Below are 27,073 nucleotides of genomic sequence, written 5' to 3' on the forward strand. Positions count from 1 at the left end.
CCAGTTAATACTGGCCATGAGGACACCATGGTAACTACCATATGCCGGAGGCCAGCAGAAATAATAGCAAAGACAAACTTGATGTGGATATGTGTGACCTCACGTCGACGCAACTGAAGAAAACAATCTTCGACATTGCGGCAAGCCGCCGCAGCCCCCAGCCCGTTTCCTCAGTACCTGTATTGTATTAAACGCCATAGCCTCCTTTACCTCTTCACATTTGACACGATATCTTCTATCACAACTAAAAGCCTCGCAATCACATCGCCACTTGCAATGGCAACATTAGGTTTTCTCAAGCGCAGTCTGAGGCATCAGGCTGCAGCCCATGAATCAATAGCAACCCAGCCCTTATCTGATGCACAATATAGCGCCGGCTTTAGTTTCTTCGAACCAGGTTCTAGATGTACGGCATACCGAGACTTCATTCTCCCTCAACTATGTCAGCTCATCAATACAATTCTTCACTCGCGTTTGGGCATCTCGGTTCTAGAGATTGGGCCTGGACCAAGGAGCGTGCTTGGAGACCTGCCCCGTGATATGAAGCGGAAGATCAAACGGTATACCGCTTTTGAGCCAAATGGTCTATTTGCTTCGAGATTAGAAGAGGGCATTCTATCAACTGAGGAGGCTGTCTTGCCGTGTCTTGAGACGGCCCCCGACATCAGGCGGACTCCGTTCAATCCCGAAAACTCCCTCACTACCTTGAGCGACGACAAGTTTGATGTTGTCCTGTTCTGTCACAGCATGTATGGCATGAACCCAAAAGACGACTACATTTGTGCTGCACTCAATCTTCTCGACGAACATGTAGCAAACGGCAGGGCCATACTTTTCCATAGAGATGGCCCGCTGGGCCTGGCTAGTCTGGGTCCTCATCAAACCGCCAACTTCCCGACCGGCACAATTCGCGTGGCAGACACCGATGATTCGCTGGACTCTTTCGCCTCATTTATTGCAGGCTTTGTACCAAAGTCCGACAAAGTCCTACAAGAATGGCGGAAAAATTGCCGCGCAGTCGGCCGCCGCGACATTGATGACCTCGTCTTTGCTGCGCCTGATGTCATGATGACCTTCTCGCGACACTCGACCGCGCTGCCAGATTTGACTTCACGGTTGCCGTTAATTATTGGGGACATACATGTCAAGAACCGAGAAGCTCGTCTCCATCGTCCCGCCTCTATGATCAGACCAGAGCACATCCAGCAAGTTCAGGATTGTGTTCGATGGGCTTTGGAGCATCGAATTGCGTTGACAGTCGTGGGTGGTGGACACAGCGGTCATTGCCTCTGGCCTCACATCGTCGCCATCAACATGAGCGCCTTCAACCAGGTCCAAGTTGTTACAGGGGAAGCTGGAAGTTTGGTCATGGCCGGTGCCGGTAGCAAGACGGGAGACATCATCCGCGAGACCATGGCAAAGGGGCTCACTGTGCCTCTGGGATCCCGGCCAAGTTTTGGAGCAGGCTTGTGGCTGCAAGGCGGCATCGGTCACCTGTCCAGACTTCACGGGCTCGCTTGTGACGCTATTGTCGGTGCGCTTGTCGTCAGCGTCGACTCGGCAAAGATTCTATGCATCGGTCATGTCCCTGCACAACACCGGCCAATCGATGCCATATGTCCGGAGAACGAAGAAGAACTGCTGTGGGCCATCAAAGGAGCGGGGTCGAACTTTGGTATCGTCATTGGCGTCGTCTTTACAGCACAGCCAGCTTCAGCGTTCTTGGTCAGGAACTGGGTCATACCGCTGCGTGACGGCGATGAGGCTCAACGCAGGCTTGCGGAGTTCGACCGGGATATGGCCAGCCAACTGTCTCGGCACAGTTCCGCTGACGTGTATCTATACTGGGACACTGGAAAACTCCATCTCGGCGTGACCATGTACGAAGCTTCGACTGCTGGGGAAGTGGCTGGAACCCCTATGCCTATTCCTACGCCCATGGCCACGATTCTGGGTCCGGAGCACAACATCAAGATCGTGGACGGCGTCGGTCTCTTTGAGACTGAGATGTATATGTCAGGCATGCATGGTGGCCACGCTGGAGGCAAGACGTCTTCTTTCAAACGCTGCCTATTCGTCAAAGATATCGGAAGGGACGTCATTGCAAACGCGTTGGCATCAGCCGTTCAAAATCGCCCCTCTCCGCTCAGTTACCTTCATCTCCTCCAAGGCGGCGGAGCAATCCGCGACGTGCCGAAATCAGCCACCGCCTTCGGCTGTCGTGACTGGGATTTTGCTTGCGTCATCACCGGCGTCTGGCCTCGCGAGGAAGACAGATCCGTTGCTGCCCGGGGGGCTATGGAGTGGGTCTACAACGTCGCCGAGACTTTGCTACCGCTCAGTACCGGAGTTTACGGTGCCGACCTTGGACCGGATCCCCGGGATGCGGCACTGGCAGTTAGAGCCTTTGGGTCGAACGGTCCTCGTCTAGCCCGCTTCAAGTGTCTCGCCGATCCGTGTCGTGTACTTGCTTACACTTGTCCTCTTCCCCTGAAACCAATGGAACCAGGCCTCATAATCTTGGTTACTGGGGACAGCTGTGCCGGCAAAGACTACTGTGCTGAGAACTGGGCGGACGTTTTCAACCGATGTAGCAAGACTGCGCGTGTTGCCAGTATAAGCGATACCATCAAGTGGGAATTCGCAGCGGCTGCGGGCGTGGACTTAGATCGATTGCTCGGCGAGCGAGAGTACAAGGAGAGGCACCGGCCGGGCTTGACAGCGTTCTTTCATGACCGCGTACGTGAAAACCCTCATCTACCAATGGATAACTTCCTGGACGTTGTTTACGGCGCTGCGAGTGTGGATGTACTGCTTATCACAGGCATGAGGGATGAGGCACCGGTCGCAACTTTGGGCCATCTCGTGCCGAATAGCAGACTGATTGAGGTTCGTGTCAGTGCCGGATCTGGTGTCAAACAACTACGGCAAGGATTCCGCAATGACATAGAAGATTGCGATGGCTCTCGGAAGGAGGATGGCAAGCGGAAAACGCGCGTTAGGGACTACAGACCCAATTTGTCTTTCCACAACGATATCGCGGGAGGTGACAATGCGAGAGCCTTTGCAGAGAATCGTCTGCTTCCATTCATACATCAAGACCTGAAACGGCTAAGCGATATGGTGCGTATCATACCAGACTTTCCAAATCCAGGCATCGACTTCCGCCACATCCTCGACATTGCTCAGACCCCGGGCGGTCTGGCATTATGCACCTCTCTCTTACAGTCTCACTTTACGGGAGCCTGGTCAAATATCAACGCCATCATCAGCTGCGAGGCGGGCGGCTTCATCTTTGCGTCAGCATTGGCGTTGCAGGTTGGTCTGCCGCTAGTCCCAATCCGAGAGGCCAGCAAGCTGCCGCCGCCTGTTGTTTCTGTCGCCAAATCTGTGTCTCATATCTCATCGGGGCCAAACGTGCTAGAAAGAAGAAGAGTTGAGATGGATCAAAATATGATTCGGAGTGCAGCGTCAGTTGTGGTTGTAGATGACGTGTTCGCATCTGGGGAAACGATGTGCGCGGTTTTGGAGCTGTTGAAGAAAGTAGGACTAGAGGCTGAGAAAATCAGTGTGATGACGGTGGCTGAGTTCCCATGCCACCGTGGCAGACAAATGCTACGCAGTCGTGGGTTCGGGCGAGTCAGTGTTCATAGCCTCTTAGTTTATGACGGGTTGTGATATTAGCAATACGCGGGAAGGGACATTTTGAGCTCAGCTACTCAACGTGATAGCTTGAGAGGAAAGGTCGCCAGATGTTTGCAACGATATCAGAACGTGTTACTGGTCTTACCGGTACCAGGGCTAATTCTCATCGATGTTGAAGGCTCCCCAAGTCAATTTAATGATAATTTGGAGGAGTACAACTATCACTGGATCCACAAGCCTGCAGAACGACATCCGACTCTTTGGTAACTGAGAAGCAGAGAGTACTAGTTTTCCTCCTAAGCTGTCGCATGAATCCTCATAATCATGCAATGTCTCTTGGCTGTTGGTTGGCAGTCATCCTGTTCTGCGATAACAATTACCCTTCCAGCCGTCGCCATTTCTCTGTTTGCCCTCTGCAAACATTAGGTCCAGACTTGACTATTCCTCAAGATTCATCTGAGTCATCTTACTACACCGTCAAGTCACCCAAGCCTTTACAACCTACACCATTCTCACTCCAAACGCATCGCCAATTTTCACCGCAAGTCACCACAATATGATCGGTTCAGAGCTCCAATACTGGGCTCCAAGTGGGGCCAAATTTCCCGGAGGACCCAGCACATGGTACATTCTCAGTGATGACCAGAGAAGAACAATAGCAGTCACCATGGATGGAGAGCAAGAAAGCGAGGATCTAGCCGTGGAAATCCTCAAAAACCTCATCGATACTCTCCCAGCTGATGTGTACGCAATAAAAGTCTCTCCAGAAGGGAATTTGATTTCCATGTCCAACGACCCTGAAGACGACGAAACCTTTTGCGTATATTATCCGCCTCTAGAGGAGATTCAACGGCCTGAGGGTATCAAGACAATCGTTCGCTCCGAGTTAAAAGAAATTGACCGATTTGGCCCCGACACTGATCTTGTGTCGTACCAGGCACAGCCAGAAGACAACGAACCAAAGAAAGTCGTCTTCAAATACTACTTTCTTTTGCAGTTCATTCGTAGGGTGTGGAATGAATTGAATCTGTGGATGCGTCTCCCTCGGCACCCAATCATTGTGCCTTTTGATCGGCTGGTGGTGGATGAATTGAAGGGCCGCATTGTTGGCTTCACGAGTGTCTATATTCCTGGACAAACACTGGAGGACAACCAATCCCGCGTGTTCAAACTCAAATGGTTTGAGCAGTTGACTGGTGTCGTGGACGTTCTCAACCTGAAGCACGGCATCATGCATCAAGATATTGCCGCAAGGAATCTACTGGTCGATATGTCGACAGACAACCTGCAGCTATTCGACTTCAACTTCTCGGGTCGTATCGGAGGCACCGGGTACATCGAAAATCGAAACGATGTCAATGGTGTTATATTCACCCTGTACGAGATCATCACTCGCGATGACCATTTCAGGCAGGTGCCCCATGAGGAACAGAACCCGGATGATGTTCAAGGGCTATCCGCATGGCCCAAGCATCCAGAGGTATAGCTCGACCATCCGTTGTTGGAATATCGATCACATCTCAATCGTTGGGTGAAAAAGAGGCGGGAAGAGAAAGGTATTTCTGTTTATACGGAAGGGCCGGAGCCAATCGACTGGCCTCCGCTCCAAACTCCGAGAAGAGAGTACATTGCCTTTGATAAGGAAGGCAATGAAACTGTTCAGCTGGAAACGAATTGATGTAGATTACGCCGCAAGGAGAGAAAGGAAGGCAACATCACGCTGGAATGGCAACGTCCACCGCGGAACAAAGTTCCGCAGGATGATAGTAATTAGGTGGGAAAATCAAATCAGAAGACTACAGTGAAGACACTGCCCAAGTAAAATCCTTTAGAGCAAGCTCACATTTGGGATACCTTGACTCGGATTATGAGCAAGACTTCCCTCGTTAATTCAAGTCTCATCAGAATGAATCATATTCTGTCAAATGTCTATTACCCTTACTTGAAATTGAGGTGAGTTCAATAATACTGAAGTATTTCACGGCTATCTCAAGACTTATGGAACTCATCATATCGATGTGATATTTCTTGAATACCAGCCTCACGCACTGGAACCACTTTCTGGAGGAACTCCTCCTTACGCAAAGGCCCCGGCCAGCCGCACTCATAATACAATTGCTTGATACCCTTGAAGATTCCATAAGTAGGTCAGCACTCACGGTTATGCACATGAGAAGAAAGTCAACAGTCGATGCACATGTGCGCTTACCTCTGATCCAGAGTCCCCGCTATGCATAATACTCTTCCCGAGATCTCCTACCGCAGGAGCAGGCACAAGTGTCAGAGTAGACATCTGGGTTCGAATCTTGTCAAAGAACTCTTTGAACGAGAGAGCCTTTGCTTTGAGCCACCACATTTGCTGCTCGTCGACCTCAGGAGGCTCGTCGTCAAATAAGTAGTATTCATCCGCGTGAGGATAGACACAACCTGACGATGAAGACGCAGTGGATCAGTACGTATCTGGCAAATGTGGGGGTTTTCATTTCACCTCGATCGGTATCGACAACCCAGGTGATTCCTATTTCCGACTCCTCACACGTCAGGGTGATGAGATGCGGTGGCATTGGTCCATCGAAAGGCGCCAGGCCAAGTGCACAGAACGACCTCTTGTGCCAGTTGACGCGACGGCCGTTCTCGGGCTGCCAGTGCTCATGCAAGTAGGAAATAGCCATCGACGCGAAACAAACCTCGGTGTTCTTTTTGCGGGGATAAGGAATATGACGAAGCAGTTGAATGACCTTGATGTCGCGACCTAATATTTGCAAGGCGTTCACATTCAGGTCTTCGGCGGACCATCCCGCGGGCTCTGGTGGCCAGCGGACATCTTCGGGCTCGAAATAAGCCATGTCAATCAGCAGTTGATAGTGTTTCTTGATGAGCGATACGAGCTCATCGTGGTTATAGACGAAGTTTTCGGCTTTGGTGGTACGCTTCTTGCGGCGGGTCATGGCGAGAGAGTGCTACTTGAAGGAGTGGAAGTTGTCGACGCGATGATTCACGTGGACTGAGCGAAATGAGGGGAATACGCGCTTGGAGAAGCGAGGGTGTCAGGTGCACTTCTATAGGCACACGCCTATTGGATATAAGGGATTTTTTTTTGAATAGACCCGGCATGCAGGAGACAAATCCGATCGAACGATGCCAAGAGATGTGCTCCTATCATGCAACGCACTGTTTACTGGAAGTCGAAATCAAGCATAGGATGCGTAATATAAATGCATGTCAACTCAACCTCATGCGTTGACAAATACCTTCTGGATACAGCTATGTCAATAAGTGCATTCACAACAAACCGCGGTAAGATCTTCCTCAAAGGCTTTTTGTCAGTAAACTAAGTACCTATTTAATGACAAGGTGAGTTGCCTGGCACGGGATCCCAGAACAAGAGTTGATACGATTGATGTCATTCTTACTTCGTTCACTTACACCTACTCAGTTACGTAGGTCTGACAGGTTCAGTATCGCTTTTCTAGAAACTCCGATTATCGCCATTAAAAGGGTAGGTGCTATTTCACAGTCAGGCATAAGTACGTTTTACATCCACTTCTCTTGAAACCGTCCAAAGCCAACATGAGAGACGCACATCTTGCCTCCTCACTCAAGTGGTTGAATAATCGCAAGTAATCCGCCTAGGTGTGAGTTGACTCAGTACATAGATGTGTACTTTCATAAGAGGTGACAACAAGCACCCGCCTTCAGTTCTCCCGGGAAATTAAAAATATAGAATGGGGCTGGGTTAAAGAAAAACTGAAGAGCTCTGTATCGACGTCAACTCTCACTGCATGGGATAGAACCAGTAGTGCAAAAAAGACAAAGTACTCTCTCCTTCCAGAATCGAACTAGAGACCTTTCGATGACAAGGGATAAACCATTACAGTCGAACGTGATGAACCAACTACACCAAGGAGAGGACGATCAAGGCTACGCCTTGCTCGATGTGGGAGTGCCAGGAAAAGAAATGCCTCAAGAAGCACGGAGAGGACCCACCGCTTGACCCTTGTCACCCACCTCGAGATTCAGGTATTAATTAGTGTATGGGTCAATTAAGTAATGATATCTCAAACCCTCTATTCAAGAATGTTAACAGACTCGGTACTTTATTGAACTCTCAAAAGTGGCGATTTATTACAGCTTCTCTTAGTCTGGTAGATATGATCGCGATAGTGCAATAGTTGAAGCAAAAGCATTTAATCCTCTTTGAACTTCATATGCGGAGAATCTTGGACTCCGCGTTAAACAGGACATGTTAGGCTTGAAAGAAAGCGCTAAGGGTCGGATCTTCTTTGAGATCCATCTGAAACCCTCTTTACACCATTATTACGCAATAAGTTATCATTTATGAAGTAGTGCATTCTACGCGGACCGGACAAAACCAACCGTCTGTACCTGTTTTCGGCCATTTTGCAGTCTCAAAATGGATAAGAATCATCGTTCCGAATCAGATAGGATCACGGGGATATATTGAGAAACGTGGACATCATTTCAAGCAACCTTTAAGCAGAGACTCCTGCTAGAGACTTCGTACATTTGGCACAGATACTTTCGCAGCGCAGTTGAACGTGACAACTAACGGATTCCATGTTATCAATCTCGAAACTAAGTGGACATGAAGCGTTCAGTGACTGATGACCAAGCTCAGTCCCAGAACTTTGGCCCGAGGTAGGCGGTAAAGGCTGCATTGTCTCCACCTCCCGTAGAGACGATTGATGCCATATTATGCAGGCTTGTGTCCCTCTCATCACCGCTATTTCAACCAATTAGTTGTTGTTCATGAGTATTGAAGCACCGGAACGAGCTTCCGCAGCAGATTTAGCACTCACAAAACGCATTGAACAGCAGCCTCAATGTCGTAGTGCCCCAAACCTTGCATCTGTAGCAAACGCTGGTAGCGACGCACAATACCGGGCTCGTCGCGCGCGTATTGCCATATAGGCACGTACATCTTGACTATCGGGACTGCGTTGCCTGGCACCAGCTCAAATGTTGGATTAAGCCCACAGTATTTGCTGTCCGGTTCGCAGAGAGGCTTTTGCAGTCCGTCCCTATCAGTCAGAGAAACGTCTTCCATATCCATAAGGAGGGGCCACAGAGTATCTAGAAATTTTGGTGAGGGGATGCGACCACCCATGGTGATGACGCGACGGGCCGAGGCAAGCGAGTTAACGTGTGTGTGGGTGTAGACCTTGAATCGAGGCTTCATCTGAGGCCCTAGACAGTCAATGGCAAGGAAATGTATGAGATTATCCTTGCCATCAGAGGTGAGAAATGTTCGAACCATTTCCCACGATGCTAGCAGCTCCTTATCACCATCGGCAAGTCGTATCAGAATGGACTCTGTAACGTCTAGTAGGTCCCTGCCTGTTGCAAGAGCTTTCAGCTGCGGAAAAAGATATAGCTTCATGTGAATAGCCGGGCTGCCGGTATCAACGGGTTCAAGATCGAACGCAACGAAACAATTTTGCTGCGGCAGCGCACCAGCCGCGTCGCTGCGGCTAGCATGTTGCTCAAGTAGGCCGGCCTGCTCCTTTTCAGTGAGGAAGACTGAATCGAAAAAAGCATCCAGCCGCTCGCGGTCTGCATGGCATGCAGCAGCCAAATCTTCACATTTCTTGCGTATATCCTTCTGTCCCAGGGGGTCATCGACCACATGGCTATTCGCCAGCGGCTGTACTGAAAACCGTACTTTGGCCTTTTTATGAGGTGCAAAGGCGATGCTCAGCTCATAGGGCCCATGGTTGTGCGTTCCGATGTAGTGCGGCCAGTCGGCCGCGCGAGGCGGGTTGAGACGGGGAACCACAACCTCACGCGCAAAGTTGAGATAGTACTCCTGCGACTGGGCCGAGTAGGAACCCGTCCAGCGTAAGAGCGATGATAGAGTGTCTTGAATGGTGGGATCCCATGAGGAGACGAGCGGTTTTCCTTCGGAATTTCCTTTGATGGCAAAAGAGTGGTCGACTCTGCTGTAGAGATTGGAGATATTCTTGTAGCACGATTGCCGTCTGGGATAATGGTGGACTGGTAAGTTTCTGTCATGTTGAGGTTGTTGATGTCCGCAGTCGTACTTCTAATTATCTGGTTGGCATTCGCATTCATAGGGCTACCTTTCCACATCACCCATCACCTCTTCTCTTTGGACGTTTTATATCTCTATCTAAGGTCCGTGTCCACTTAGACGTTCACTCATGGGTTGGGTAGCCGGCAAAGCCGGCGAAGCTGGGGAGGTCGCGACCGATTGCCGTTTTAGGACTTTCAACACATCGCCAGCCAGAGGCATTCATTCCGCAGAAACTCAATGATGTCGAGATGGTTTTAGCTCTTTAGAAGTAAAGTTGCTTTTGGAGAGCGATTAGAAATTCGAATACGGGTCCGAGGACCCGGTATGCACAAGCCAAACTAATCGACAACGCTTGATAGGCTCTCAGAGTCAAGATGACAAAGGTTATTTCTCATATATGAAACTGAACTCAAAGAGAGCATCTGACCGCACTGTTCTTTGCCCCATCCCGATAAGCCGGCTTGACAGGTCTTGACTGATAGTCCAAAATGCCATATTGGCTTCCCTGTCATGGACGGTACCAATCAATATGCATTGAGCGGGAGTTCATGAAGGATCGATAAAGCACAGGCAGCTAGAAGGCTCTCCCTCAAACACTGACATTAGCACTCAACCAGCTCTCAGGCGCAAACCATATAAGCGCCAGTATTTCGATAGACGGCCCGAGATGGCCAGAACATCCCCGACGGCTTTTTAGGACTGCAGCTTTCGCTCGCAGTTTCCACGTCGTCGTTCGCACTCTATGAGGAAGCGCCAGCATTACAGCCGCGAACACGGCCTTGGTGCTTCAGTGAAGGCAATCGGAGGATAGCATAACCTAAAAAAGCTCCAACCTAATAATAAAGCACCACCACCTTCTTCTTTCTCACGTCATTCTTACCCTCCTCAACATCCAGTCCCTCATACAATACCCCTCAATAGACTCAACCCGAATCACAAACCTTTTCAACACTGATCCCAAGCTCAGACGGCCTCCTTATCAACCCTCACCCTCGGGAAGTCGGACTTTTCCTTTTCTGCCAAATGACCTTGGCATCTTCGATCTCAGCGTCCTCGCCATCGTCCACTCTCATGCTGACTCTTCATAGGCTGTTGTCCTTGACCCGTACCTCCCTTAGTGAAGACCCTATTTCCCTGAGTGTGCTGAAAAGAACCTAATACGATACGTAACACCTTGTAGGAATTCTCAACGTCAATCAACAACTCTCTCCTAATTTCCTGGCCTCGTTCGTCCCGTAACCCCGGTAATTATCAGCGCGCAATCGACTTTTGTCGGAATCGCTTGTAACTCTTCCGTCCGAGCTTCGAAATGAGCTTCCCCAGCTCGCTGAGTAGAAATGCCCATGGGCTCCGAGATCTTGCACAAGACGCCCATCAGTAACACCCCAAGGCCAACAAGCTACTACAGAGAGAAGGCGAGGATATATAAAATACGAGATTGTTCTTGTCTTCTGATAGTTTCTCGAGAGAATAAGCCCAAAACATGTGGATATAGCTGTGGTGCTGTTTTTCACCACGGTCAACCTACGATGACCTGTCTAGTATGCAGGCTCCTGAATGCATCCGAAAATCCATCCTCTTCCTTCTTTTTCAGATCCGCGGATAAATCTGGCTCACCGAGAAGCAATGTCTTACCCGCCACTTTCCAAGCCCCCTTTTCATTCTCGTTATCTGCCGGTACCAGCAACCAAGCTCTCATCCATGCGCAGTCTTCCTGCAGCAGATCTGTAGGCACTGCCACCCTCATTCGAGTGTCGATATCACTCTCACGAAAGTTCTTTGTGAAGCTGAAGCCCGTCAGCAGTGCGGATCTCCCATTGCGTGCACAGGGGAGGCGCAGAGCCATAGTCGAGATCCAGTAGATGGATCGCGAATCCGTAATCCATGTCAGAAATGCCGTGGCAACTTCGACTGTGATTTGGTCTTCACCCTCAACCCCGCCCTGGTCGCTCTTGGCGAATGCATTGATCAACCTTTTCGCGCTAGGGAGGAGATCCTCGTTGACTTTGAAGTTTGCAAAAATGCCCGTGTTGTAGTTCCACTGCACCACTTCACGATCGAGCTGGACCCAAAGCCGATTCAGCAAGTCTGGGCCACTCGACAACACAGCAGCAAGGAACCGTCTCCGTGGCATATCCATATTCTCTTCAGGCTGGAACTCCGGCATCTTGACCTGCGCTTTGAGTGGCGGCGGGGTATTCCGTATGATGTCTGGAAAGATGGCATATGTGCGCCGGAGCTCCTCCTCCGAAATCCACAATACACCACGATTGAAAAAGACCATGTCAATTTCTATCTTGTTGAAGCTCACGGCATGGATGCCTCTGACGCCGCCCAATGTGAACTTGTTGAGCGTGGTGTCTGCCGCAGTGACAGGTCGAGCAAGCCATGATCCTTTTCCGTGGAATGTCAGGGGCTCCATGTTGGTGAAAGCAAGAGGCATCTTTTCGCCTGCTGCTAGAGCCAGCAGAACTGCCAGAAAGTACACCTCGTCCACTGTTGGCTCCTCGGATCTGAAGAATGCCAGACCAAGTCCGATGAGGTTGAGGCACACGCTGAGCCTGTCACCAGGCATCAGGCATCCCGTCTGAGCGATGGCGTTGAACTTCGCCATGAAGCTGGACCTGACCACGCCGGCTTTGCCTCCCGGGTTATCAAATTGAGGAGACGTCCGATTCGCGAACCCGGAAAGGATTGGGTTGAGGTAGACGCTGCGTTCATTCCGATGGCCAAGTTGGACTGTGATCGTTGCCAGGATGGCGTGCAGCGTAGTCCACTCTACTGTCACAGTCCTGTCTTCGCCAAGACCCAGGATGAAAACGGTATTGTGAACTCGTTGATGTCGTTTGTCACTCCAAGGCTCAGCAACGACGAACTCATGGTAACACCATGAACGCTGCCACCACCGCGCAGCGGCCACTTTATCGTAGAGTGAAATGAGCAGCGAAACTTCCCTATCGTCAGTCGGACCTTTTTCAAGTGCATACGGAGACCGATAGCCATCGTATATTTCAAATATCTCAGCCTCGTCGTTGGTGAGCTCGACATCCTCCAGAAGTACGACCAGCTTGCGGCAAGATTTGTAAACGACGTCCATTGATGCGATAGCTCTTTGTTGCTCGAACTCATCGCGTTGGTTGATGCAAAGCTGGTCAATCCATATTCCTTCACGCGGATGGCCTCGTAATTCCAGGATTGCGTCGGCAAAGCGTTTGCCAACTGGCCACACCCCTCCAGGTTCTGGAACCGACTGAGGTGTCCCCGGCCAACTCGGGTTGTGCCAACTGTAACTGATGGCTAGAAATTGTCGGATCACGAAACGACTGTCGAATGGGATCCCGGTTGGGCTCGAGCAAAGCAGCCGGAAAGGAGTGTCGAGAATGACGTCTGAGGTGCGTCGCTGGAATCGTTCTGCAGCTTCTGCGGACCATGCTTGAAGGTTGTTGAGAATGAGGTCGGCTTCACCGCGGCCTGAATCTAAGTTGCCGATGGCCTCGGAGAAGAGATTGAACTTGTTGTCTCTGGTTAATGAAAGCTTGAAGAGATCGGCCGAGAGTTGTTCGACTTCGAGAGTCTTCCCAGCTTGTGCCGGAGTGTGTTCGATGAGGCCGGTCATATTTGATAGTCTACCACGAGCTAACTGCGTGGATTTCTGTTGCCAAACCAGACCTGAAGTGATGAGCCGCGAAAGGACTAGAAGGATAGAATGGACATGATATTCGTGATGTGGTGTGGCCAAGAAGAAGTGAAGTGCGGTGTGATATTCTAGTCTGTCCCCTCCCAGAAGTGTGTGGGTCGTATGTTCAGCTGAGTATCCGCAGCTCCTCGATGTGTGGTGTGATCGCCAGGCTGCAGCAAAGCCTCAAACGGGAATTTGCGACTCTTTCTGGTTAGTAGTTCGGCCAAGCCTCTTTGCCTCAAAGCTAATCATGACCCAAACACTCAGTCCATGTCACAACCATGGTCTGCTCAGCCCAACTCTATTTGAACGTTTTCCAAACACCATCGCGATGGTTTGAAGCAAAGCTCATCGAAATAATTCTCACGGTGGTGCAGGCAAGCCAAAAAAAAAAAAAAAAAAGTACGATTATGAGTTCATTGAGCCTAGGATTGTAAATACAGACTTGATAATGTATGTACGTGTGAGCCTCGCAGCGGGGTATTCCAACCTGACCGGGTTTCACACTTTGCTCAGAGATAACGTAGCTCGCCTTACCGAGTCCACCACTGCGCCCTCACAAGAACCAGCGGAAGTGAGGGCTCTTAGGTCCATCGCCCAACTTCGATGTCGGGACTTCACTAGCAGTCAAGGTTACACCCTCGGCCCGGTTTCTCTTTCGGTTATCCCACATCATGAAGAATCCCAGAGCAAGCGCGCATGAGGCACCAGCCACGCCGAATGCCGCCGTTGTGATCAATGCGGGCGCGTATTTTGGAGCGTCTGGCTTGCGGAAAATGTTGCTACTCACAAGACCCATGAGGTTGGCCAGTGGGACACCGATTGAAGTCAAAAGCACACCTGCAGAATCGACATTAGTCTCCGTTAGGGGACCAGAATTCGGTTATTTTTACTTACGCTGATTTTCGTTGACAACATTGTTGTTGTACCAAGTCGACAGAAGCACACTCGGTGCTGAAGTTCCCCAGGTCATCATGAAACAAGCGTAGTACGCGAGCTTGATCTCAGCTTCGACATCGTCAATGGCGGCGTAGATGATAAAGCCGATGAATGTGAGCATGAAACCCAAGGCGATGAAAGGGAAGCGAAGTCGTCGCCAATCCGAGAGGAATGCGAGGATGAGAAGCATGGCGGCACCACTGACGTTCGGAGCCACTGTGTAGAGGTTCGTCTTGATTGTGCTGTATCCCAGGCGCTGCACGATCTGGGGCATGAAGAGACCGACGCTCTGGAGCGGGACGCCGAGGCAGATTTCGATGGCGAGGAAGCCGAACTGGGTGAGAGCGAATTAGTAAGAATCTTCTTCTCGGAAAGTCAAAGTGTAACAACCAGAAGAAGGGGCAGATGCTTACCGTCGTCGGGTGCTTGAAAACTTTGGCTGCCTCTCGGATCTTCATCTTCTCTCCAACCACGGATGAGCTGTCGACTCGGATGCGGTGGTGAGCGAGCTGCTTTTGCTCCTCCGTGAGGAACTTCGCCTCCGCAGCGCTGCGTGGAAGATACCAGAACGCAAAGAAGGAGAACAAGATGGTCGCAGTGGCTTCAATGATGAAGAGCCATCGCCAAGGATGCAATTTGGTGTTGGTGATGTGGAATACACCGAATGCCAGAAGACCGGAAAACGCGTTTGCCTACGATGTGTCAATCGCGAAACTCACGAGTACGTCATAGGTATCAGAGGGGCCATTACGATATTGGAAGCGGCATAGAAGACAGCCAGTCGTCGCGCAAGCTCACCGCGACGGTAAAAGGTGGTGAGATAGTAGATGACCAGTGGGAAGAACGCAGACTCTGCCATGCCGAGAAACCATCGCAGTGCAAAGACACCGCCAAAGTTTTGCGCGGCAGCCATAAGCATCGTCATCGTGCCGAAGGTGAACATGAGAATCGGGAGAACGACGGCCGGGCCGAATTTCTTGCCGATGAGGGCCACGAATGGCGCGGCCGCGACGAAGGGCACGAAGAAGATGCTGACGATGAGGTTGTACTGGCCATCTTTGAAGCCGAGATCTGTGCTCAGGCCGTCGGTTTCGGCATTACCTAGGTTTCCCTTATCGAGTGCGTTGAACAGGTCTGCCGGACAATTACGTGTGAGCGATCACGAGCACATCCTCTCGCGACTGAAGACGAAATAAAGAGGCTACTTACACATCACGGCTAGCACAGGCAAGATGTGGAGGTCCAGCTTTCTGCACAGTGCCCTCTCGGCGGCCTTGTCGACAACCTGAACCACATCGTCGTCGTAGTCGTTCTTCTTGACGTTCTCGCCATCCACGGATCCATCGCGAAGTGATCCTTCAAGCCGTGTTGCCGGACTGATCTTGTTGTCCTTTGCAGCCTCCATTGTGTATCTCGCGGGCCCTGATGGCTAACACCACAGGAATGATGCGAAAGGAAAGCCCGAGAATCGTGGTTGAGAGACTCAAGTGATGCAACTCGAGAGGGAGAGGGACAAAAATGCAAGGTTACAGTTACCCCAACTGGGACATTGCTGTCCGTGCCTTAGTAGACACATACGACACATAAGCTTCGGATGGAGTTTGTTGGAGTAGCATTCGCTGATCCAGCATATCTTTTTCCTGATTGACGTATCTCTCATCCCGGTCATCTAGAATCCTTGTGGCTGGTTCGTAAATATGAGAGACAAGCTCGTTGGTGGGCAGAGATAAGAGTGATACTCCAAGTGGGGTCATACATTCACGCGCACTCTCTTTGGGTATCCCATCTCTGCCATCCGTTAGCGAGGAGCTGTTCGACTGGGTGAGTTCCAGCCTCCATGTCAGCTCACGCTCGGCGAGGGGTTGCGACGGGAATATGTATTCCCACGTGGAGTGTTAACATAGAGTCAATGGAAGCCACAACCTCGAGTTCTTCAAAATCGAACACCCTACCGTGGACATACGCTGGTTTTCAGGTCTGGTATCACGCGCGGGAGGTCCTTAGGGCTCGATGTCAGCTGTTACCCCTCCGCTTCAGCTCCCACGACAGGCTGCTTTCGATCACTGCCCACGGCTTGGCATACCCATATCCTGTATTGGACCTCGTGCTTGGAAGTCATTGCTGAAGAGAATTGAAAGCAAACATGCCATATCTGCATTTGAGATATACGGTTTGATAAGGATGGATGCCGATGGCCTATAACATAGCAGCCCATTTATCAATCTGCACCCCGCAATCCACAAAGCTTGCAGCGACTCCATCATAGTGGGGCGAGCCGACGAGGACTGAAGAGCCGAACAAGCGGCCTCCGGCCCTGAACACGAAGTGGCCGGTGATGAGTGGTCCGTGGGGGTACAACTCTTGCTCAACACATCCTAGGGCGCGAGCATCTCGTAATAACAATTATCTGGAATGACGTCCGGATCAGAGACCAACCCGAGAATCAGGGACAGAAATACGATTCCGAAGCGACCCACAGGTGAATGCTTAGAGAAGATAAGGATGAGCTACCCGGGATGTTGAAACGTTGCAATCCCGCTCACTTCAGGATTGCGGGGTTGATAGGACGATCCCTCACAACTCTCCGCGGGCAGCTCGAGCCTATCCGAGAACGGAGAATTCGACGGACACTCGTGTCCCAGAGAAGACGATGCTCACGATGAGTGTGATGGATTGTCGATGGGGTCTGTGAACGACTGGTAGCTTTTATGATGGATTCTTAACCGAGAGTTGGTCGACGGAGAGGCAGTGAGATCAACTCTTGCACTCATGTAAAAACATACCATTTAGAACCGTACTCAAGACATTTCAGCACAAGATACTTACTTACTTACTGACCATCATGTCATCCTCAAAGACCCCCGTTCTCACCGATAAGGCCCCTAAGCCCCTGCCCGGCATCTACAGCCAAGCCATCATCGCCAATGGCATGGTCTTCTGCTCCGGCGCCGTTCCCATGGACCCGGTGACCATGAAAATCATCGACGGTGACGTTCAGGCACATACGGTATGTGCATACTACAACACTCACCGATCTGCAACCCTATGATGCCTCTCAATCGAACACCGATGTCGCTCATCGCTAACTGGTCACTTTAGCACCAATGCATCAAGAACCTAACAGCGGTCCTAGAAGGCGCCGGTACCACCATTGACAAGGTGGTCAAGGTGAACGTCTTCCTCTCCAACATGGATGACTTTTCTGCGATGAATGAGGTTTATTGCACATATTGGGGTGACATCAAGCCCTCCAGAACGTGAGTGTGATGCCTTCGCTGGGTTCATCGACAATGCTGACTGAAATACTTTAGTTGCGTTGCGGTCAAGACCCTTCCACTGAATGTTGACGTGGAGATTGAGTGCATAGCTGTTTTGTAAATTAAAAGAAGTTATATTCAATGCAAAAACTATCGAGCATGTCGAAAAGATGTTCAGGGAACATGAATAATGGCCAGGGTGAAATGCGAAAACCGTCACCCTGAAGGACCGCGCATCAGCACACTCTCCATCATAATGAGTCCATCGCATCAACAGCAAGCACGCCTTGCGTCGGAAGTGACTGGCCTAATTCGGATCGGGGATCAAGTTGACGTTTATCTACTGAGTCTTACTGATTTGATTGATATCTCGTGTGCCTTCCCTCACAGCAGCTCTATAAGCTTGTCGCAAAAGTACGTGATGGCCCTCCTGCCATCTTCCAACGCCTCATCCATCGCAATGAACGGATGCGGCTGCCCCTTCATAATATGCACATCCGTTTTAACGCCCGCACCCTGGAGCTTCTTCCCAATAGCCTCGCCCTCGCTCCTCAAAACATCAAGTTCGCCGACTACCACGACAGCAGGAGGCAACTTGGACCACTCGCCTTCCCACAGAAGCGGGCTGGCCTCGGGGTCCGCCCAAGTTTCTCTGTCGGGGAGGTAATGGTAACGATACCACATCATCTTCTCCGCTGGCAAGGCGGGCGTGAACTCGTTCTCCATCCAGGATGCGTGCTCTGGTTTCGTCGAGTCGACTGTGGCGGTGTTGTCTGCAACGGGGACGGATAGCAGCTGTGTTGCTACGGTCGGGAAGTCCGGACGCTTTGTTGCACGCTGGCAGATGATGGCTGTGAGGTTTGCGCCTGCTGATGAGCCTCCGATCGCGATGCGCGAGATGTCGAGGTTGAGCTTTTCGGTGCCGGCTGTGGAGATGGCCCAGAGGACAGATTCCCAGCAGTCGTCGACGGCCGCAGGGAAAGGATTCTCTGGTGCCAGTCTGGGAATGAAGGTTAGTAGGCTCTCTTGCAACTCAGATTGCAGTCACTGCGTCGTCTTTTGCTGTAGTAATCAAGTACTTACCTATAGTCTACGCAAATTACAACGCTTTTCGCCCGGTTGCAGAGGTGCGAGGCGATGACATTCTCCGTGTCAATGTTGCCCAAGACCCAGCCGCCGCCGTGGAACCAAAAGCATAGTGGCCATCCCTTGGTCGGTCTTTCTCCCAGCGGCGTGAAAGCCCGCAGGAGGATGTCAGGTCCGCTGGTTTCTTTCCTCGAAATGGTGAAATCCTCTGAGCTGGCGACCTCGAGCTTGGGACCCGCTCCGGGGATCAGAGTACCGCTTGCACGAGACGCGGAGATGGGCTGGTGGTGAACAACTTGCTTGTCAAAGACGAACTTGTTGTAAAAGTCCTTGTACTCGGGGTTGATGCGGTCGACGACCGAGGGGTGCAAGGGATAGGGCGGCTCCGGCATGATGGCAATGTTTTCGTAGAGAATATCGAAGGGGGGTGGTATTTGGTCAACGATTTGTGGGAGGCGGCCCTTGGATCGCTGTGATGCTTCACTTCTCAGCTGTGCGAAAGCGGATGGCTCAAGCTGTCGGCAACATGCCGTCTTTAGCCGGCAAACTCCTCCGAGCTCCGGTCACCGGCCGGACGCCTCGTTCACCCAACGTTGCCAATGTGACACCCTGCCCGAGGGTCCGTCGCTGGATGATCAGTCTGTCACCAACGGCAAGATTATGCTGGGAGCTTTATCGGTGAGTGGAGCAGTCGGGAAGTTTAAGTTCAGGCCCGACGTTGCTCTCAGGGTCAATTTGCGTCATGCTGCCCCTCCAAACCCCGCAATGCTCAAGATATTTTACAACAATGGATGAAGATGCACTTGTGAGCGTATGGAAACAGACTAGAAAGCGATATTGAGCAGCTGAATGGTTTAAATATGCTTCAGACTCATCTCCAAATCAGGTCAGCCAGACGACTGGAGGTCCTATTGAATTCAGGAATAAGAAGTAGGTTCCTAGCTCTAGCGCTTGCTCTCATCCAGAGCAGCCTCACCATGTCAGCACTCAGTCGATACACCGAAAAGAAGCCTAAGCTGTCTTGCATTCGAAATGGTATCGTTTGGCCCGTATATGGCCAGGTCATGACAGTGAACAGTTCCAGGTTGGGTGGAAGTCCTCCAGCTTGCCGAGTTCTAGTCCATATTCAATCACCTGGCGGGCATCCAGACACGTCCCGGGACAAGCAATTTTTAGTCCAGCTTGATTCAGTAAGGTGCCTCGTGTATAGCTGACAGATGTCGGCTGGCGAAAACGGAGAAAAGACGAACATAGCAGGCATGCTTACCCAGAGAAATGCCGCCGTCAAGCAGCAGGTGCTCATGGTCACTTCTTGTAACGACGGACAGGCACCTTGGTGAGATCGATGGCGAGAAAGGTGGTCTTGAATAACATGATCTTTTTATTCGCACAAAAACGTAGATGCTGCACGGGTCACTGGCTCCTCGATCTGTTCACGTGATTGAGCGATTCTACTCCCACTTGGATCTAGAGCGCCACCAGAAACAATCGTCGTGGTCGTGAAGCTAGTCGCACTGACTGGTTTGCTTCAATGACGGTCGCGTCGCGGCGCTACGATGTTCATTGAATCAAAATCTCAGGTTCACCATCGACTTATCCTGCGCATTTCCAAGCCAATTGATAGGTCACAGCAATGCGATAATCATGTGTCCACCAAGCACTGGTAGCTGCTACTTGTGCCCGTCTCGGTCATGGAAATTTGACATTGACAATGGTGTAGACCTTACACAGCTCTCTGAGCCTCACGACATCCCGTATTTGTACCAAGCTTTACTGGCTTTCTAAATCGCCTCCTCGAATCGCATACGTGGCAGGGAAAGTCGTGTTGTATGAATCTCCGGTGGGCGCGAAGAACGGGAACGTCGTGAACGAAATCATGCAGACGTCGACACGCCATTTTCATTGAGAAATATCAGGCTAAATCCCCCCAAATATCCTACAATGTTGTCTGGTCGGCTTTCGCATCGAGTCGTGGGTCTCTTTAGATGTCATCACTTCCTTAGTCCACATCGACACCAAGCTTCCGCAGGTCGACGACGGCCTCCTCAATCTCGGCCATGAGCTCCTTGTGCGCCTCGGGCACATCATTGAAGGTCATGACGTTGTATCCGAGCTTGGCGAGGAGGTAGGAGCCGAAGGAGATCAGGGCCCAGAAGGGCAGCTGTGCGCACGGAGTACAGGTTAGCAAGGTTGGGTCGAGTCGCAGGGGTTGCTTTTGAGAGTGCGCTCGCGGTTACGTACAACGGGAACAACGTCGTTCTGGATCTTAGCGGGAATTGGGATGAGCTGGAGGAAAAGTGCGAGGTAGAGCTACAAGAGAAGATTGACGTTTAGCAGGTGCTTCAGAGAGAGGTGGGATGGCTCTGGACACAAGGGAGGGAGGGGTCGTACCGAGCTCACGAGGAGCGCAAGAGAGATGGTCTGCTGGGCGCGGGTCATGTTTGCGGGTGGTGTAGAAAGCCTGATATGATCGATGGTGTGAGATAAGACTCGAAGCTGTTGTCTTTGCGCAGAAGCAATCGTGGCTGAAAGGAGTGACTGGAAAGCTGGCGAAGAGGTGACGATTCTTGTGCCCTTGGAAGCACTAACAAGTGGAAAAGGAGTCGCGAAGCTGTCCTGAAATCTTGGTGGAGCTCTGCATGACTAAGCCCAGCTCAGGCCATGTGGGATGTAGGTACGTATCCCTGCATTACCGCACTTTACGCGATGGACCCACCTGCGACGATGGCAGGCGCGACCTCTCCGGTTCCTTCCCTCCACTCATTGCTGAGCAATTCCAACAAAATGACAACTCACTTGAACTGTTCATGCTTTTCTTACAAACTCGTCGAAAATAATTCAAAAAACCTACACTCTATGAGTGCGAGCCTCTGGGAAGAGTCGTTTCGGCATAGGATGACCCGTCAAGAAACCTAGCCCGCTCGAGTCTTAGTTGCCATGCACCCATGTGAATGAGGGTGTTCACCAGGGAAACAGGTATTATCATGAGACTTTGCCATGATTCAAGCCTAAAGTTTAGCCTACTGAAAGCAAAGTCCGAATTCTATCAAGGTGCTGTATATGTGTCGAGTAAAGCAGGTCAGTTCCGATAACTACGAACGTAATATGCTTCGTTAGACTCAAACTGAGGTAAACTCATGTTTGCCGCGTTGCCGGATGCTTGACCCTCGATTGCCGTCGCGAATACATTGACATAGGATAACGTGCTCAGGAACTCAGAACTCGCACCAATCACATCACACACCACCTGCTGGTCGCTGTCGGGATGGGCTTGTCATGAGGCTTGGGGACGACGATGATGAGGGGAACTGGTCAGTGCAGGAACACGCAACCTCTGTAACTCTATTACACGCTTCTATGGAACAAGCTTTTGGGGTTTAATCTACAACGAACTGGAAAAAGACTCGATGACATGTTCGCCCGGCCGTCCGAAGATGGCGGGGATGAAGTGCGTGGCAGACCGCTTGATTATTACGGCTGAGGGGTTCCCGAGGTCAGAAGCTTAATAGACAACATCGCCGCGCTCGAAGAGAATGACTGCATCTTTGACGTCTTTGTCTGTCTGTTCCCAAATGTAGCCGACGTCAAAATGTATATCATCAGCTTTCTTGCTTGCGCTTCCGGGCTCTTTGGCACGGCACTTGGCGACTTTGGCCTGACGACTTCAGACAGCACATACACGATCGATACCAACGGTGGACTAGTATTCGAGGTTAACCGGTATGGGAGATGAAGAACTAATCAGCCTTCACCATACTTGAGCCTTGGGAAGCTGACAGGAAATCCAAGCACAAATGGCGACATCACCAGTCTACTCTACAACGGTGTTCAGTTTCAAGGCACAAGCAAGATGTCACAGATCAACTCCGGTCTGGGAAACTCAACGATCACGGCTGACACTATAAGCGGGCACGTCAAGATCACCGTGAAGGCTGGCTCACAACCTTTGACGCACTATTATGTAGCTAAGCCAGGCGATCCAACCATCTACATGGCGACTCATATCACAGGCGAGATTGCTCTTGGTGAGTTGCGCTGGCTCGCACGACTCCAGCGCAAGCAGGTACCAACCGCAGTGCATGGCGATGTTGCCGACCTCGATGGGTGTGTGGCATTCCAAGGCAAAGATACGTTCAAGTGCCCGGATGGCACTACGAGATGCAAAATGTACACATCCGACCGTTTCATTGAAGACCAGGTCCACGGTGTGACTGGCGATGTGAGTGAAAGAAGCAGAGCAGCCGAGGGCCAAGTGACGCTAACAACTGTAGAACGTTGGGGTGTGGATGATTATGCCTGGCAATGCCTACGAGCACTCTGCCGGCGGCCCTTTCATGAGGGACATTAACTCGCAAAGCACCGGCGACCAGGAGCTCTACTGGTACATGAACAGCGGCCATGTGAGGACCGAGCCCTGGCGATTCGGGCTTCTTGGACCCTACGCAATGCGCTTCACGTAAGGGCTCTCCCCGTCCTCATCTCATCTAGGTGCATTCCTTGTTGACAAGTGACGCAGAAGCAGCACCCGGCCACCGCCAGCAGATATCGACATGAGCTTCTTCGACTTGTTAAACATTGATGGCTACGTCCCTGATAGCGGGCGCGGAAGTGTCTCCGGCACCGCAACAGGAATAAAAGGTAATTCTGAAGCTGTAGTACACTGGTTCAACCAGGACGCTCAGTACTGGACAAAAGCCACCGGCGGGAAGTTCACCTCTCCGCTGATGAAGCCTGGGACATACACGATGAAGCTATACCAGAACGAGTTTCCTGTTGCCAATGCTAGCGTGACGATTACAGCGGGCGGAAAAGCCACGCAGGACATCGTGGCAACTGAGTCCGAGCCGTCAGTCATTTGGCGCATCGGCGAGTTCGATGGGCAACCCTTTGAATTGAAGAACGGCGACAAGATTCAAAGGATGCACCCATCGGATGCTCGCATGGCGAGTTGGGGAGGCGAGTTCACTGTTGGCTCCTCCCAGAGCAAAGACTTCCCCATGGCCCTGTTCGCCAAGATTGGAGGTAACGCCACCGTCAACTTCGACCTGGCTGCCGATCAATTGGAAAGGGTCGTCTTGCGCATTGGAACAACGCTTTCGTTTAAAGGCGGGAGACCTAGTGTCAAGATCAACGAGTGGGAAGGAACCGATCCAGGCGCCCCAGTAAGTTAACATCATCACAATGATCGCGTGCGGATGCCTTTTTGGACATGCTCATATTCTAACATAATTCTTAACAGACACTCATCGACTCCCGAGGCGTGACTCGTGGTGCCTATCGCGGGTTCGGCGACGTGTACACTTGGGAGGTACCGGCGAGTGAGCTCAAGGCGGGACAGAACACACTTGTGATGGGAGTGATTGGGACGGGGGATGTCGACTTTCTGAGCGCCAACTATATCATCGATGCTATTGAGTTGCAGGGCAAAGAGGGGGCCAAGAACGGCACCTCGTCATATACTTCTAGATACCAGCGGCGTTATCGATTTCACCAATGAATATCGGCGGTTACATCCAGTCAACTGGCTTTAGCCTTCTCACTTCCACAGCGTTCATCTGACATAGCCTGCCTCTCCGCAGCGCGGTTGCTCGCAGCTCCCATCAACTACATTTAGCGCAAGTGCCCAGGCGCAACTTCACTCTTGTAAGAAAGGTCCGGCATGACCAGGTGTTGTCAATGCCAATCGATTCGTGATCTTTCAAGTGAATGGAAAGAAAAGAAAAGGAAAGCGGAGCCACAATACCGCAAGAGAAATCAGCAAACACAGATATTGCACAACTGGAGTCCAGACTTGAAAGTGAAAACCTGTCAGTTGTGCTTACATGTACCATGCGTCAAAAACGTGCTGAAGCCTCAAAAGCTTCCGTGTAATGATAGTCAGCAAAAACCATGGATGTACAATTTCCGAAACCGAGAATCGAACTCGGGGCTATGCCTAACCTCTCGAAGAGATGAGAGGGCATCATGTTGGCCACTACACCATATCGGACGCGACGATGGAGTCGTGGTCCACCAGTGGCTCTCATAGACCCCACCCTTTGCACAGAGTCTTTCCCACAATTTCAGCGTCTTAAGTCGGCCGGCGTCCCATCCTTAAAGGTGGCTGTTCTTTACTATGTTTCACTGTACCTTGCACTTTACTTGGAATTATGGAGGTTTATAAGGTGTTGTTATGTCTCCTTTTCTTGGTGTAGAAAAAAATGATAATATTTGCTCTTCCTACTTAATGTACGGAAAGTTCAAGACTCCAAAATGGCATTTCCAAGTAACCAAAAGATCATGAACCAACTGTCAATGTCGAACTGCCAATAGATCTTGTTGTCGTACTCGTCTGCCCCGCCTGTTGTCTAAGGGGAACCTCGTCGAGTTCCCATTCCCACACCTCCACACCTCCCCCAGGAGCCCTGATGGCAATTTTGTACTTCCCTTCGAATTGACTGACGGTAGCTTGCCGTCCCAAGTTGGTAGGAACCTTGAGGTGCTTGCGGCCGAATAAACCATACCACACCTCCTTGACTACCTCTAGTTCTTTCTTGTGTGGGAATGGGTTATGATACCTCCGTCTGCTTCCCGTGGCGAAGTTGAAAAAGTCAATACCATCTCCATGTGTCATCAACGCACCACAATCAAAAAACACCGTCGGCCAGAAGCCTTTAGGTTTCCCTTGCTCATGTTCTTGTTTCACGTAACCACTGTACTCAGAGTGAGTGACCCGGTCTTTCTCAATGTCCCAAGCAATGACCATGACAGACCCGTTGGGCACGTCTGGGATCCAGAACAAGACACGATGTCCATCATCTGGTTGCCGAATAAGTATGAGGCCGATCGCCAAGTTGTCGCACTTATCCTCCTGTCCAAGTCGAAGGATCGAGTTCTTGGCTTTGACTGAGCCCGTCAATGTCTCCAAGCAGACTGCATTGCCGTCCTTCAGCAGCGCGACGGCGACGTTGCCCCAGATTCCAATCCGGCTGATTTCTGCTTGCCCAGGAATCACGACCAGCTTTTCATGCTTCCACTTCGGCTTTTCTGACTTCCATATAGAGTGTTTGTCATGCCAGAATACCACAAGTCTTTTCCCGTCAAGATGTACTGGGTGGAGTGTGATCCAGTCCTGGTAAGGCAGGTATACGTCCAGAACTCGCTTACCTTTTTTCCAATCCCATATAGAGGCGCCCACTTTATACTGATGAAGTATGACGTATTCTGAATCATGGCCGCAGATGGACGCCGTTTTGATTTTGTAGATATCCCACGAATGGGACTTTTTGGTATCGAGGGTGCCCAACTGCTTTCCGGTTTGTGTATCCCATACAACTACATTGGAAAGTCCATCTACGCCTACGAGATGACGCCCCTTCGATCTGATGTAGTGTATGCTGTTGCTGTACGTGAGTTGGTGTATCTTGGTAACTTTCATCGGCCCGATGTCCCCGATGGTGTCGTTATGCATGACAATTCCACCGCCCACTGATTTAGTTTCCGGAAGCAGCATCCGATCATGGGCATTTGGTGGCAAGTCCTGTAGCAAATCGTCACAAACGCTTTCGGCGTAGGATGTGAGGGATTCCAGCCAGAGGTCAATGGTATTGCTGTTGGCTACATTGATTTGCCGATTTGCGCCCACGGCTTTGCGAATCCTCGCTATTTGCAGAGTGACATCGGAAACTTGGCGCAAGAGGTTCGTTGTGTCCTCTTTGATCAGACCTGCGTCGTTGCGAATGACGACCGTATCATCCTTGATCGCTTTTGAAGACACACTGCGAACGGTCAACATCAACCTCGATAATAACATGAAAGTTGCGGCCAAGTTGCGGTAAAGTTGCCTACAGGTTCGCTAGCTCAAGAGCCAAGTTTAACGAGCCCTTGTGCGTCTCAAGCATCGTTTTCAGCTGATTCACAGTTTCCCTGCCTCCCATCGCCCACCGCGCAGGCCCAGTTCGGCCATCGTGATTATCGAGTTCCCCAGCGATCTCGGTTGTCACACCCAAACAGTTCCCAACAAGGGCCAAGACATGCTTTTCAAAGGCAGCGGGTAAGGAGGCCTTGGTGGCAGTATCATCGATGAGAAGCTCGAGCACGATGCGCAGATCGGACAGTTCTCTGCTGACAGCGGCGAGATCTTCGCGCGCATCGCGACACGTTCGAACAAAATTCGTCACAGCCTGTGCCGTCTTCCCAATTGCGCCAATCAATGTGATACAAGCAGTCGTGATTGAGAGTGGATCGGCCATTGCTCATTGAATCTGAAGATGAGAGGACAGAGAGTGTTCGCGAAACATCTTGAGAGAAGAAGGACTGACAGCGTCTCCATGACATATCGAGTAGGTGTGCCTCACGCTGCGCCTCGCCAATACTATTTGCTCAGCCACAATTCCTAGCATATAACTGCAGGCGAACCACAATGCATTAACA

At 51.0% G+C, this 27,073-nt stretch overlaps 10 protein-coding genes and 2 non-coding genes across 12 annotated transcripts; 4 read left to right on the forward strand and 8 right to left on the reverse strand.

Moving 5' to 3' along the window:
* Positions 1 to 540: 540 nt before the first annotated feature.
* N0V96_009609 (uncharacterized protein) lies at positions 541 to 3,487 on the forward strand (the record flags this gene model as incomplete). The annotated part of the gene is made up of 2 exons (XM_065758700.1): positions 541 to 3,390; positions 3,470 to 3,487. 2 exons carry the CDS (start codon positions 541 to 543, stop codon positions 3,485 to 3,487), a joined length of 2,868 nt encoding a protein of 955 aa, XP_065612765.1.
* An 825-nt stretch (positions 3,488 to 4,312) lies between these two features.
* Positions 4,313 to 5,131, forward strand: N0V96_009610 (uncharacterized protein; the record flags this gene model as incomplete). The annotated part of the gene is made up of 1 exon (XM_053190284.2): positions 4,313 to 5,131. The coding sequence occupies one exon, from the start codon at positions 4,313 to 4,315 to the stop codon at positions 5,129 to 5,131; it is 819 nt and encodes a 272-aa protein (XP_053052214.2).
* Positions 5,132 to 5,634: 503 nt separating this feature from the next.
* On the reverse strand, positions 5,635 to 6,593 carry N0V96_009611 (uncharacterized protein; the record flags this gene model as incomplete). The annotated part of the gene is made up of 3 exons (XM_065758701.1): positions 5,635 to 5,772; positions 5,855 to 6,025; positions 6,333 to 6,593. The coding sequence occupies 3 exons, from the start codon at positions 6,591 to 6,593 to the stop codon at positions 5,635 to 5,637; spliced, it is 570 nt and encodes a 189-aa protein (XP_065612766.1).
* An 871-nt stretch (positions 6,594 to 7,464) lies between these two features.
* N0V96_009612 lies at positions 7,465 to 7,555 on the reverse strand. Its single transcript has one exon. It is a non-coding gene; the product is annotated as a tRNA-Tyr (tRNA).
* Positions 7,556 to 8,280: 725 nt separating this feature from the next.
* On the reverse strand, positions 8,281 to 9,763 carry N0V96_009613 (uncharacterized protein; the record flags this gene model as incomplete). The annotated part of the gene is made up of 3 exons (XM_053190286.2): positions 8,281 to 8,389; positions 8,466 to 9,605; positions 9,747 to 9,763. The coding sequence occupies 3 exons, from the start codon at positions 9,761 to 9,763 to the stop codon at positions 8,281 to 8,283; spliced, it is 1,266 nt and encodes a 421-aa protein (XP_053052216.2).
* A 1,456-nt stretch (positions 9,764 to 11,219) lies between these two features.
* Positions 11,220 to 13,316, reverse strand: N0V96_009614 (uncharacterized protein; the record flags this gene model as incomplete). Its single annotated transcript, XM_053190287.1, has 1 exon — positions 11,220 to 13,316. The coding sequence occupies one exon, from the start codon at positions 13,314 to 13,316 to the stop codon at positions 11,220 to 11,222; it is 2,097 nt and encodes a 698-aa protein (XP_053052217.1).
* Positions 13,317 to 13,935: 619 nt separating this feature from the next.
* On the reverse strand, positions 13,936 to 15,723 carry N0V96_009615 (uncharacterized protein; the record flags this gene model as incomplete). The annotated part of the gene is made up of 5 exons (XM_065758702.1): positions 13,936 to 14,219; positions 14,277 to 14,652; positions 14,732 to 15,010; positions 15,070 to 15,452; positions 15,528 to 15,723. 5 exons carry the CDS (start codon positions 15,721 to 15,723, stop codon positions 13,936 to 13,938), a joined length of 1,518 nt encoding a protein of 505 aa, XP_065612767.1.
* A 1,437-nt stretch (positions 15,724 to 17,160) lies between these two features.
* Positions 17,161 to 17,696, forward strand: N0V96_009616 (uncharacterized protein; the record flags this gene model as incomplete). The annotated part of the gene is made up of 3 exons (XM_053190289.2): positions 17,161 to 17,325; positions 17,418 to 17,575; positions 17,630 to 17,696. 3 exons carry the CDS (start codon positions 17,161 to 17,163, stop codon positions 17,694 to 17,696), a joined length of 390 nt encoding a protein of 129 aa, XP_053052219.2.
* Positions 17,697 to 17,959: 263 nt separating this feature from the next.
* Positions 17,960 to 19,053, reverse strand: N0V96_009617 (uncharacterized protein; the record flags this gene model as incomplete). The annotated part of the gene is made up of 2 exons (XM_053190290.1): positions 17,960 to 18,575; positions 18,659 to 19,053. 2 exons carry the CDS (start codon positions 19,051 to 19,053, stop codon positions 17,960 to 17,962), a joined length of 1,011 nt encoding a protein of 336 aa, XP_053052220.1.
* A 1,607-nt stretch (positions 19,054 to 20,660) lies between these two features.
* Positions 20,661 to 21,100, reverse strand: N0V96_009618 (uncharacterized protein; the record flags this gene model as incomplete). Its single annotated transcript, XM_053190291.2, has 3 exons — positions 20,661 to 20,822; positions 20,903 to 20,971; positions 21,053 to 21,100. The coding sequence occupies 3 exons, from the start codon at positions 21,098 to 21,100 to the stop codon at positions 20,661 to 20,663; spliced, it is 279 nt and encodes a 92-aa protein (XP_053052221.1).
* A 1,411-nt stretch (positions 21,101 to 22,511) lies between these two features.
* N0V96_009619 (uncharacterized protein) lies at positions 22,512 to 24,158 on the forward strand (the record flags this gene model as incomplete). The annotated part of the gene is made up of 4 exons (XM_053190292.2): positions 22,512 to 22,880; positions 22,933 to 23,117; positions 23,178 to 23,823; positions 23,901 to 24,158. 4 exons carry the CDS (start codon positions 22,512 to 22,514, stop codon positions 24,156 to 24,158), a joined length of 1,458 nt encoding a protein of 485 aa, XP_053052222.2.
* Positions 24,159 to 24,563: 405 nt separating this feature from the next.
* N0V96_009620 lies at positions 24,564 to 24,650 on the reverse strand. Its single transcript has one exon. It is a non-coding gene; the product is annotated as a tRNA-Glu (tRNA).
* Between the last annotated feature and the right edge of the window lie 2,423 nt (positions 24,651 to 27,073).

Source organism: Colletotrichum fioriniae, assembly GCF_027942845.1.
Source record: "Colletotrichum fioriniae strain IMI 355084 chromosome Unknown scaffold_12, whole genome shotgun sequence".
NCBI classification, from domain to species: Eukaryota; Fungi; Ascomycota; class Sordariomycetes; order Glomerellales; family Glomerellaceae; genus Colletotrichum; species Colletotrichum fioriniae.